This window comes from Macadamia integrifolia, chromosome 1 (genome assembly GCF_013358625.1).
Source record: "Macadamia integrifolia cultivar HAES 741 chromosome 1, SCU_Mint_v3, whole genome shotgun sequence".
NCBI classification, from domain to species: domain Eukaryota; kingdom Viridiplantae; phylum Streptophyta; class Magnoliopsida; order Proteales; family Proteaceae; genus Macadamia; species Macadamia integrifolia.
In genome coordinates, this window is record NC_056557.1 from 35,604,236 (window position 1) to 35,617,131 (window position 12,896).

Sequence of the window (12,896 nt, forward strand, 5' to 3'; positions counted from 1 at the left end):
ATATATTGTGTTATAGTTATGAACAACTAACAAGGGTTAAACTAACCCAACCTACTCCACTACAATTGTAACAGATTCACGCGACCCCTAGTCCACGTGGAGTGGAAACTGACCTAGTGGATAGTGACCCATTTGATGGTGTGCTTATATCTACCTGTACCAGCCAACAGACTGACAAAACCCTAAAAGTGGAATTGAAGACCTTGTACCACATCACAGTGCTTTGATATCAATTGTTAGCGGTGGGGGAGGCCAAATGAAAATTTCCCTCACTCAAATTGTTGATTATGTAATACATGATTAGACAAACATAAACCAGAGAAGATTTAAGGTTATCTCAAAGCCGAATAGTTCGAGTCCTTCGATGAATTTCCACACTTGAATAAATTACTCGTCATGGGGGTTAGAGATTGCTGTAACGGAGGAACCCTTCCTCAAATTAGAGCTTCACATACACTAGTTCTCAAATATCAAAGAAGGAGAAGAGAGAAAAGAACCGAATGGAAGAGAGAGAGAGAGAGAGAGAGAGAGAGAGAGAGAGAGAGAGAGAGAGTCTGAAAAAATCATGGACACCCTTTCAAAGCTCTAATGATTGTAGTAGAGTGAACGAATCAGGTTCACGTACGAGAATGTTCTCGTACGTCCCTGATCCATGGATTTAGAATCTATTAAATGAAGAGAGAGAAAATTGATTCTAAATCCACGAACCAGGATCGTTCTCGGATGTGAATCTGATCCACTCTTTGTGGTAGACCTCCTCCACTACCTACTAGCTACATTTTATAGGATATGATCCCTACAATCCCATGTTAAGTCAGCAAGTCAATTAGTGGTGTGATCCTATAGGTTTTCTCATTAAGGTTGCATTATGTGAGTATGACTGAAAATAGGAAAAATATTTTTTGTCTAGGAGCTTGTCTGCCTATATATCTCTATCTTCCCCTCTATAAGATGACATTTATGCCACTATTGAAGAGGAGGAGAGAGACACAGAGATGTGTAGGCCATGATTCCAAATACAAAACTCTTTCCCTCGAAAATAATAAATAAACCCCTAAGAGCATTAGAGGTGTTTGCTTAAGTGAAACGCCTCTAAAAAACCAACAGACTTGGTTGTAGTGGATACAATAATTCACACGTAAACTCGGATGTCCTAAGTTCGATTCCCACTAGGCACACCTTGGGTTAGTCACATGGGGGGTGTTTAGTGCTCTTCATTGCTTTCAGTGAAAGCTGAATGGTTTGCATTCAACCCTAGTATGACTCGGTCCATGCCGTTGTGGGTCAGTATGGACCTGTGGGACTAGTCAGGCTGAAGGCCTGGATACCAATCGTTAGCAAAAAAAAAAAAAAAAAAAAAAGGATACAATAATTCATATGTACCATAAATATGGATCAAATATATAATATATGGTAAACTGATTTTATTTAGGCTTAGTTTGGTTGTCAATTGAATGCGAACCATTCAACTTTCACTGAAAGCAGCGAAAAGCATCACTAAACACCCTTGTGTGAGTGGCCCAAAGTCTGCCTAGTGGAGTCGAACTTAGGATGTTCAAGTTTACGGCTCATACCAAGTTCGTTGCTTACCAATTGAGCTACCCCCTTGGGTTCCTTATACCCACTATTCCTTATAAGGTGCATAAGTGTTCTCAACTATTAAAAGAGATCTACTAGCTAGCCAATTAATTATTTGGTGAAGATTATTCATTGATTCAAATCTCTTGATAGATGGGGCCTATAAATAGAACTTCATTTTGGTGGATATTAGGATTTTCATGCTTTACATGATGTGAAGTAAGAACTAAGACCATTCTAGCAAACTTATAAACCTATATTTACTAAAATTCCTTTAGCTTCAATATATATATATATATATATATATATTTTTTTTTAATACTCCCCCGCTTTTTGTAATGGAGGTAATTGTAAATGGATACTGGGTTGAGGGTGCGATGATGGTGATTTATGAGATGGGTTATGTGATGATGTTGGTTATGGAATGATGTGTGGGGAAGCGGATAGGCAAGGAATGAGGTTCGGTGAAGTGTCCTGTCACCTGTAGGGTTTAAGGCTTGATAGTAGGATGGTGGGGATGAGTAAATGGATAACAGAAAAGAAGAAAATTGGAGAAGATGGATCAGCACCTGGACCCGTCTCTTCTCCATAGAGACTAGGGCTGGAGAGGGATTTTGGGGCTCTATCGAGGGGAATCCTACTCTCACATGTTTGAGAATCTTATCCTTAGCCGCTTGATATCGTATGAGAGTCATTTTTGTATGGTGTTTGATTCGAAAAAAAATTTCACTATTGCCCCGATTGCAGCATAGGAAATAGAATCTCAGGGGTAGGTTTGAAAATACCCACCTAGGGTGTATTTTTTCACCCATACCCCTGAGATTCTATTCCCCTGGCTAATACCAAGGATTGCAGGTACTTGGTTGCAACCCAGACAGCAGCCAAGTATCATTTGTTTGATCCACACTTGAACTCCACTAAAAATAAAAATCATCAAACACTGTACGAGTGATAAATTCTGGTACGAGTACCTAATCCGGACTCTTCTTTTACCTAAGGTTTCTTGAGCTGGGCACCATGAGAGAGAGCAGATCAGTTTCACTGGCCTCTTAACATTCTCGTATGTGAACCTGATCTGACATCATAACATTGGTCCTATTGGTTCGGTGTGTGGGATTAGTTTGCCGTGTTGTTTGACCCACCAATCCCTCAAGGTTTTACGCGTTATCCTTCAATCCCCGTCTCCCCAGCTCTCATACAATTCCTTCTTTTTATATATACATATGCAGGTTATTACAGAACTACAACAGTAATCAGCAATTTCGGCGAAGAGTAAAGCTAGAGAGAGAGAGAGAGAGAGAGAGAGAGAGAGACGGCTTTATGAAGCAGCATTGGAGGGAAATGCAATTTCCTTGCTAGAATTGCTTCAAGAAGATCCACTTATGCTTGACAGAAGTGTTGCTACTGTGGAGACTCCATTACACATTGCGGCGATTCTTGGGCATCTTACTTTTGCTAAAGAAATTCTGAGTCGTAAATCCGAATTCGCTGGTGAATTCGACTCTCAAAGACGCTCTCCTCTTCATTTGGCATCAGCAAAAGGTGATGTAGAAATTGTTAAACTTCTGTTATCGATCAACCCTAGTGTTTGCTTTGCTCGTGATCGAGATGGTAGAACTCCTCTCCATCTAGCAGCCATGAAAGATAGAATCCAAGTCTTAAATGAGTTAATTAGTGCTAAACCAGAAGCTTGTTGGGTTCGGGATGATAGAGGAGAAACCATCTTACATCTTTGCATCAAACACAACAGTTTTGAAGCTGTCAAGTTGTTGGTGAAGTCAGTGAATGATGATGAGTTTGTGAACTTGAAGGATGATGATGATGGCAACACACTTTTGCATCTTGCAGTCGTCAACAAACAATTAGAGGTATGAAAAGGTTATGCTATCAAAATTTTTTTATGAAAAAAAAAAAAAAGATTGTTAATTAGAATGATTTTCTTTCAAATGCTCATAAATTAACCCCAAGGGTAGTTGACTTGACAAGGACCTTCGACTCAGTAGTCCTCTTACTTTCTTGGGGCCACTCACACAAGGTGTTTAGTGCATTTCATTGCTTTTAGTAAAAGTTGAATAGTTCTTCTTCAACTTTAGTATGACCTGGTACAAGTGGTTGTGCCCTTAGGCAGAAAACCTAGATACCCATTTTTCGAGGTCTCAAAGGGGCGTGGAAACAAACACATAAGAAAAGAACTCTTGAATGGAAATGAAAAAGATATGTAAATCCAGTTCCATTGAAGTTGGCAAGATCTTTGGTGCAAGAAAGGGTTGATCCTTATCATTTTGACTTGGTTCTTTTTTTTATCTTTTTTTTTTTTAACAATACCGAATAGGGTTCTTCTCCTATCTCTATGGGATAGAACAAGAAAAAAAAAGTCTCATATAATAAGCCAATACTTTATATTATTTTGATGCCATTAGTAACCATTCATGAGAATTATGTTCTTCTGCTCATAATAGTTCAATATTTGCAAAATCTGCAGATCTTGAAGTTTTTCCTCAACAGTACCCAAATGAAGGTAAATGAGTTGAACGCATATGGATTCACAGCCATGGATGTTTTATACCAAAGTCCAAGAGATCTGAAAGATATGGACATTTTAGAGTCTCTTCAACAAGCTGGAGCAATGAGAGCAAAAGATAGAGGAGGCGGCTTAAGAAAGAACACAACAAATCATCGAGTTTCAAATTTTACTGCTGAGAAGGATTCCAAGAAAAAGGATGGTTGGGTGAGGAAGAAACGTAATTCCTTAATGGTGGTGGCATCATTAATTGCAACAATGGCTTTCCAAGCTGGTATCAACCCTCCAGGTGGGTTATGGCAAGACACCACTCCAAAAGAACACACGGCAGGGACTTCTATAATGGTTACTGTAAGATCAAACACTAAGAAACACGAATAATAAAAAGACAATAGATCCGTACGGCACAGAGATTTAACGAGGTTCACACACCAGGGTGGTGTGCTACGTCCTCGGGCGAAGAAGAAGATGATTCACTATGCAGAAGAGAAATTACACCCTAGCAGCGGCGAGGAAAAACTCGCCTTGAAACCCTAGCTGCGTGAAAACCCTAGAATACAATGACTTTCTCAACAAGTAACAGTACATTATATATATTTCAAATCGCGGGTCGACCCATCGGGTTGCGGTCAATCCGGTCACGGCCCAACCCCTCTACTTCCATCACAGATCTCTAAAAATTTTCCATTCGGGTCACCACCAAAATATGTCAGATCGGGTCAATCTTCAAAACGGGTCAAGAATTCGAGACAAACTTATCAGCTACCAACAACTCTGGTTATTACATCTTATTGGTTTCTAACACGATGTGTTTTGTTGCTTCTTTGAGCGTAGTCTTTTTGCTCATTAATTAGTGGATTGCCTCTGAAAAGGAAATTTTTTGTGTGGCTTTTGATGGTGATTATATGGGTAGCAATTACATCAATGGCAGTTAGTTACTTAGTTTCCTTAATGACCTTCAAACCCCAAGTTCCCCAAGATCAGGATGATGGTTTTGTGGAGAACCCCGTTGCCCCAACATTCTGATTTTATAAATCATTCCAAAGTAATACTGCAATAACTTATGTCCCCATAATAATTGTGTTTTGGATTGGGTTGATGGGCCTTCTTCTTTTGAGGTACCCAATCCGCTTGGTAGTGAGGTTGTTGGCAAATTCACTAGGAGAATGATGCAACATTTCAATTCAAGGAAGAAGAGATATTGCACCAATGTTTGATGCTCCAAATGAAAATGGGTTGGAGGTGCATGTATCAATGTATAATCTATACCTTTTTTTTTTTTTGGCGGGGGGTGGGTGTTTGTGTATGGGGTTGTAAGACCAACCGTGGCGGTTACAAATGCTAGATGACTATGAAGATAGTTTTTTAGAACTGTAGTTGTTACTAATGCTTTTTATGTACTACCTCTCTTTGTCGATGGTAATGCCAAACGTGGAGGATTGAAGTAATAATCCTTGAGTTTGTATTGTGTGATTTGAGTATGTCCGCATATTAATTCTGTAATATATATAAACTTCATTTTGCTGACGATTAGCAGGAAAAAAAGTGTGCATGGTTGTTGTTTATTAATAGAACTTTGTGTGGGGATCTAATGGGGTGTTTCCCATTTCGCTTGTATGATATATCCCACTAATAGGGAAGAAAGTCAATATATCGATTGCATTACTAGAATCACAATCAAACACTTCCCATTTCCTTGATTTAACCAATCTCTATCTGTCTCTCTCTCTTGATTGTAAATGAGAATGCTGCAAGTGTCAGCTCACCACTTAAGAAAGAGGAAGACGGCGGGTTTTACCACAGCTGCAAGTGCCGGTCGCCATGCCCACTGCCAAGGTTGAGTTAAAGACTAGAGTCAAAAGGAATTCATTGCACTAGGAGCTTGAGAACATTACCATTCGCAAGGATCAAAGCAGAAAATCAGAGAAACTTGTGGATTAGATTAGGGTTGTCAAGTCGTCGGGTTGAGTCAATCTCGGTCAGGTCTAGTCAGACTCGGCTGTACTGTGAATGCCCGTTTAAAGGTATGAAAAGGTTATGCTATAAAAAAATTTTATGAAAAAAAAGATTGTAATTTAGAATCAATCAATTTGAAAAAGGTCTAAAAAGGATAGGTAATTTGGGTGTTTAAAAAAAGAGCAGCCGATAAAAAAAAAGAAGGCAAAAGGTAAATGGTTTGTTGACGACTGCAAGATGCAAAACTGTGTTGCCATCATCATCATCTTTCAAGTTCACAAACTCATCATCATTCACTGAATTCACTAACAACTTGAGAGCCTCAAAACTGTTGTGCTTGATGCAAAGATGTAAGATGGTTTCTCCTCTATCATCCCGAACCCAACAAGCTTCTGGTTTAGCACTAATTAACTCATTTAAGACCTGGATTCGGTCTTTTCATAGCTGCTAGATGGATAGGAGTTCTACCATCTCGATCACACGCAAGGCAAACACTAGGGTTGATTGATAACAGAAGTTTAACAATTTCTACATCACCTTTTGCTGATGCCAAGTGCAAAGGAGACCGTCTTTGAGAGTCGAATTCACCAGCGAAAAACATCCTATTTCATATATTACAAAAGGGATAAGAAATGTTACTTGGTTGCATGCCCTCTTTGCCTGGAAAAAAAAAAACAAAATATTCATCACTGTTGATACCTTCTTTGCCTCTTGTATTGATAGATGCAGATGTCATCAAGTAGCACTCTTCTTTCCATTAAAAAAAAAAGTAATAACAACCTAGAAAAATCCAGACTAGGAAAAGTCAGACTTAGGGAAGAAATGGAGACCAATTCTTAAAACCATGACCCAGCTAGTGACACTAATTAAAAAAATTAAAAAAATTAAAAGATTTAATTCAGCTTCAACTTGTTTACATAAGAAGGAACGAAGTCATTGATTGATCGGTAACATGTCAAGAATGGCAACTTGGTGAAGGACTTAATTTCCTCTCCACCTTAATTAGTTTGCTACCTAAGCCATGATGGACATATTTTAGAAGGAGATGAGAGAAGCAAATTTCAAAACTTGCTTCATTGGGAATGATAGAAAACAAATAAGCCTATTTTCTACCAAATTAGATACATTGCGCTCGACACGCTTCAATAAATAAGCCTATTTTCTACCTAAAAAAAAAAGAATGATAGAAAACAAATATTTATTTATTTTTAACGATGGGTATCTAAGTCTTCGACCTGAATAGTCCCGTGGATCCATACTGATCCCACAATCACATGGATCAGGTCATACTGGAGTTAAATGAAAACTATTCAATTTTTACTGAAAGCAGTGAAGAGCACTAAACACCCATGTGAATAGCCCCAAGAAAATAAGAGGAGTCAAACTCAGAACCACATGTTCCTGAGACGAAGGTTAGAAAACCACTTATTAATGAAAGAGTTTTAGAGAGAGAGAGAGAGAGATAACCCCTTTGGCTTTTGGTTACAAGAAATAGTAGTTGAATTTAATATTTATCCACATTTCCGCATCAACTCCACTCATGTTTTTTTAGGATTTGACTCTTTAACTTCGCTGTAAATTATTCACTGAAAAAATTGGTGCAACTAGAATACCAAATCTTTACATATAATCTAATCGCATATGGTAACAATAAGTAATGAGAAGTGGGTGATAAGGTAGTGCGAAGCATGGGCAAGTGGACAAGCAATCAACCTAAAGAAGTCTTCTCTCATTTTCAGTTCAAATATCCCCTCATTTCTAAAGGTGTTTCTCAAGAGTAGTTAAAATTCCGTGACCCTGTAAGCACCTCAGTTTCTTATTGTATTTTGGAGTTTCAAAGGTAGAAATATTTCAAGATACATATATGATAATTTTTTTTTTTTTTTTGTTAGGCTCTGTTTGGTTGCAGTAGGAATTTAAAGGGAAGGGAAGTGAAATTTTTATACTTTAAAAAGAATGTTTATAGTCATTACCCCATATGATTGTATAAACTACTTAATTTTTTAACCATATTTAGTAATAATGTATTTTACATGTAACTTTTATTTTACATATTATAGCAAAGGGTTTTGGATGCAAAGTAAAGTGAAATTTTATAACCAAATATGAAATGGTTTGAAGTTAATGTTAAAATCACATGGGTAATGATTACATATATTTCTTATTTAAGTATGAAAATTTCACTTCCCTTCCCTTTTATTCCCCTTACAACCAAACATAGACTTAGGGATTGAGGCACTTCTCTTTAGGCGGTTGGAATGTAGACGATATGGAGAGAATATGGAAACAATTGATCACATCCTTCTAGTATGCCCATTTGCAAGGACAATGTGGTTTGGTAGTTCATTAACTTATTTTGGCCCAACTCGAGATACTCCAAATGTACATCTTCGGATCTAAATTCGGGTGGCTTTGGGATCTTATGGGAAGAGAATATGTCATGACATTACGTCTTTTTGTAGCTCCATTGCATGGTATATTTGGTGCGCCCGCAAGGATTTTTTTCAAAAGGGCTATATGGTCTTCGGTTGATGTTATTCATCAAGCTTAGCGAACCTTCAAAAAGTTTTAAGAATCTTGTAGTGCCCCACAACCAAATAGCACCCCTCATCCGGTTGTTCACGTTAAACTGCAAGATTCACCAACTCCATAGGAGCCAACTTCAAGAGGCTTTATAAAGCTTAATTGTGATGCATCCTTAGTATTTGGAAAAACTATAGTAGGACTAGGGATTATCTTTCGTGAATGTAATGGCAAACCATTACATATTATCTCTAAACTGTCTCTTTTCACATTGATTTTGATAGGTGAAGCCATGGCAATTCAATAGCTTGACCATCTAATTGTAGAATCTAGCAACAAAGTATTGATCACTATCTTCAAGAGTGAAACCATTGACCCACAAATTTCAATGATTCCTATCATCTAGTGTATTACTTTTATGGAAACAAGCTAAGAATCATATACTTTTACTTTTATTCGAAGGGAGGGAAATAATTTGGCTGACTCCATTACCAGGAGGGCCCAGTCCTTCACGTGTAAGGCTAATTGGCCAATTTCCAATCCATGCCTTCCCAAAGCTTATGATTCGGAATCCATATATACTACACACACTCTTATCATTATAGCTTTGTTTACCAAGAAAAAAAAAAGGGCATCTCTACTTATTTGGTATCTTCAACTAATAAATGAAGTGAAACAAAATAAAATATGTAGAATCACTCTTATCATAAAGTTTCGTTACTTTTTTTAAACAATAAGGCATCTATTTAGCACTTGGACAAATGACATGTCTATTTGGACCATTGAATAGAGAATGCATGATCTAGATAAGTCACATGTAAAAATTTAGAGTCTAATTCAATCAAATACCCCATTTTGTATTAACACATCCCTTGTATGTCCATGTCGAGCTATCATTCCCAAGGGTCCGAAAACTCTTCAAAATCAAGTCCTTGTGGAGAATTGGGGAGCTCAGCCCATATGGTCGTCTAGATAATGTCCTATGGTGGTTTTTGGTTCCTTGTCCTCCCTTGGGGTTTCCTTCTTGGGCTTGGTCATCTGGGGTGCCCCTTTTCCACCTGTTTTTCCTTTGATTACGTTTGGTTGTGAGGGAAATTAAAGGGAAGGGAAGGGAAATTTTCATACTTAAACAAGAAATATATGTAATCATTACCCATGTGACTTTAACATTAACTTCAAATCATTCCATATTTGGTTATAAAATTTCAATTTACTTTGCATCCAAAACCCTTTACTATAATATGTAAAATAAAAATTACATGTGAAATATATCATTATTAAGGCTTTCTTTGATATGGTTTCTATTTGTATTTATTAACTATTTTTTAAAAATTATTTGTGATAATAAATTATGAACCACAAATAATATTTGTTTGGTTAATATTTATAAAATAGATTATATGTTTGAATATATGTTTTAGTTATTGTCTTAACCTTTGAGCTTTGAGCTTCAAGGAAGAGAGATGATAGGATTTATGGTTTTTTATTAGACAAAGATAAAATATACTAAAGTTACCTATTTAACATTGATTTTGAGTATTTTAGCACACATGCTCATTTAAGGTAGAAAAAATCAACATAAATGATTTGTTGCCACAAATAAAAAATAGCTTGAGAGTAATTTGTGATTTGTGATTTATTTTAATTTATTATAAATAGAAATAAGTGTTATAAATTATACCAAACATTTGTAAAAATAGAAGCCAGTCAAATAAATACAAATAGAAATCAAACCAAAGAGAGCCTAAATATGGTTAAAAAAAATTAAATAGTTTATACAATCATATGGGGAAATGATGATAAATATTTCTTTTTAAATTATGAAAATTTCACTTCACTTCCCTTTAAATTCCCATTGCAGCCAAACGAAGCCTTTGCAGTTTTGCGGTTGTGATGGGGCTCGCCTCCGTTGTTGTAATTGTATATTCTTTTTTCTTTCTTTTCTAATAAATTTGATATTACCTATTAAAAAAACAAAGATGGCAGACTCTGAGAGAGAGAGAGAGAGAGAGAGAGGTCCTAAAACCATTAGTGAAAGATGTAAACAATAATCAAATAAAGTGGAAACTATTTTAAAACCAAAATCAAAACCACAAGCCTCATCATTTGTGAAGCTCACCATAGGTTTTTTTTTTTTTTCATATATTGGTCAGTTCGTGTTTGTCAGGTACATACAATTAGCAAAGGTATACCACACAACAGAGATGAAGGTTTTTATCGTTTGTATTATCATTTTGAGAAGTCCACAATAAGTTACATGGAAAAAATACTACATAGAACTTATAGATCACTGAACATTACCAACAGCAGTTTCTATCTTTTAAGCAATGCTGCTGGAAAGATACCTTCGTAGCTTCCTCTTGAAGACAAAGAAAACAGCTGAACCCACAATGTATGCAAACAACCACATTGATCTCCTATTCTGTTGCGAAAGTTGATTTAAGCATTGACTCATAGGAGCAGTTATATCATGAGGATACATGATATCAAGGTTGCTTGCTGTATCTTGTTTAAAGGGTTCGGTAGTACCATGCATTGAATCTGTCTTCGACTCTGTTTCATCTTCACACTGCTCTACATTATTAGGTACTATATCCTCGTTCTTCTTTTCATGAATCATCTGCTGCTTATCAGATAAGTCTTCTGCTATCACAGTCTGTTGCTCATCACCCATTGCAGCCACCATACCATCTTCCTTAACATTCAGGTATGGGCCCTGATCAATTGAAGATTCTAAGACAGGGTGCAAAGAAGAGCAGTGTATCTGCAATTTCACAAAGAGCTTGTGGTCAAAATCATCTTGAAATTGCGTTGACTGTAGATAGGATAAGAGATCATATACTGACAGTCTCGTCAAAGTTTCATGATTGAGCATCTAATAGCATCATAGTTGTTAAAGTGCTAGGCGACCCAAGGCATTGGAGAGGGATAAAAAACTAAGGCAACATGAACAAGGCACCTATCCAGGTAAAGGAGCCTCGATGCAAAGGCAACGGCTTGACAACTAGGAATAGCATCAAATGCTCAAAATTCTAGTGTCCTAACTATATATTTTACCATTTATTCTAAAACTGCTAAGTGGGCAATGAACATATTTTGCACCTTGTTTTGTCTATGCATATATGGACTAGCATGTAGGACACTGAGGAATTCATCAGTAGCCCTTACCCACCTACAAAAGAGAAAATAAACCATATTAATAAATGTCAAGAAAAACAAGTAGTAGATGTTCTACCCCAAGAAAAAAAAAAGTTATAGATGGTAATCTAATACAAAATTGAAGTTATTGACAGGAGAATGTCTTAAATGGTAACTCCTTCAAGAATCTGATGTTGAAGTTGTATACATGAACGTATTACATACTCAGGTGAATGCAAGCACATCATATAAAAGGCAAGACTGGAATATGCTTACTTTCATACAAAATATCACTACTAATTTATCAAATTATGATTTCCTCAACCTTGAATCACCAGATCAGTTGGAACAATAAAATATTACTTGGCAATGAAAGGAGTGGCAAAGGGTTTATAAAATACCAAAGAGTATCTCCAATTAAACCCTCAAAAAAAGATAGGTGTCCTCCATGTTCTGTGGTAGCAAGGACAATATTTTTGTTTGCCCTACAAAGGAGGAAACCTCAAGTAAGATCCTCATGAACCAAGGTCAAAGGCAGGATGTGAAATATTTAAACAAAAAGATTAAGAAAGTGCTATACCTGCATTCATCCCATGGAATAGCTTCCCTTGTACAAAGTGGATCATCCAATGCATTGATGCAGAGGAGTGGCACTGAAACATTTCCCACATAACTAGCACTGCTACAACGCCTATAATATGTATCCACCGTCTGAGGAAACAAGGTCCTTTTTTCAGTAACACATAGGAAAACAGTGTGACAAGCAGGACAAGTATTTGATACCTCAAATTTTGCAACAAGACATGTACCATGGTTGTCAAAGTCCCGAACAGTACGTGCCTGATGAAATCATAACAGGATGCCATCATAAATTCGAACGAAAATGGATATTAATCAAGTTTCATTAAATAATTTTCAATTTCAATATTCCATTTCTAGCCCAGCCTGCTTTCCCAGTCCCTATCATAAACTTAAAAGTGCTTTTGTCTCATGTTTTTCTAGAGAAAATATTTGCCACCAGATTGCCAAGAGAACTATTTATCAAATAAGAACAGAAAGAAACATAGTAAACTATACACTTAGTCCACATGAAATGAATAAAAAGTCTATTAAAATTTAGTAAATAAAGTACGCCTACAACAGGACAAACAACAAACTGAATAACTTTGATGGTCTATAG

At 36.6% G+C, this 12,896-nt stretch overlaps 1 protein-coding gene and 1 pseudogene across 1 annotated transcript in view; one reads left to right on the plus strand and one right to left on the minus strand.

Annotated features, from left to right (window-relative positions):
- The first annotated feature begins 1,916 nt into the window (after nucleotides 1-1,916).
- LOC122073638 lies at nucleotides 1,917-5,125 on the plus strand (annotated as a pseudogene).
- Nucleotides 5,126-10,779: 5,654 nt separating this feature from the next.
- LOC122073643 overlaps nucleotides 10,780-12,896 on the minus strand; it is a 5,829-nt gene continuing 3,712 nt past the window's right edge. The window contains exons 2-6 of the mRNA XM_042638269.1: nucleotides 12,500-12,556; nucleotides 12,297-12,427; nucleotides 12,118-12,201; nucleotides 11,681-11,750; nucleotides 10,780-11,342 (exon numbers count right to left, since the gene is read on the minus strand). Of these exons, the coding sequence (XP_042494203.1) occupies nucleotides 10,899-11,342; nucleotides 11,681-11,750; nucleotides 12,118-12,201; nucleotides 12,297-12,427; nucleotides 12,500-12,556 (786 nt within the window). The 3' untranslated portion in view covers nucleotides 10,780-10,898. The remainder of the gene's footprint in view (nucleotides 11,343-11,680; nucleotides 11,751-12,117; nucleotides 12,202-12,296; nucleotides 12,428-12,499; nucleotides 12,557-12,896) is intronic.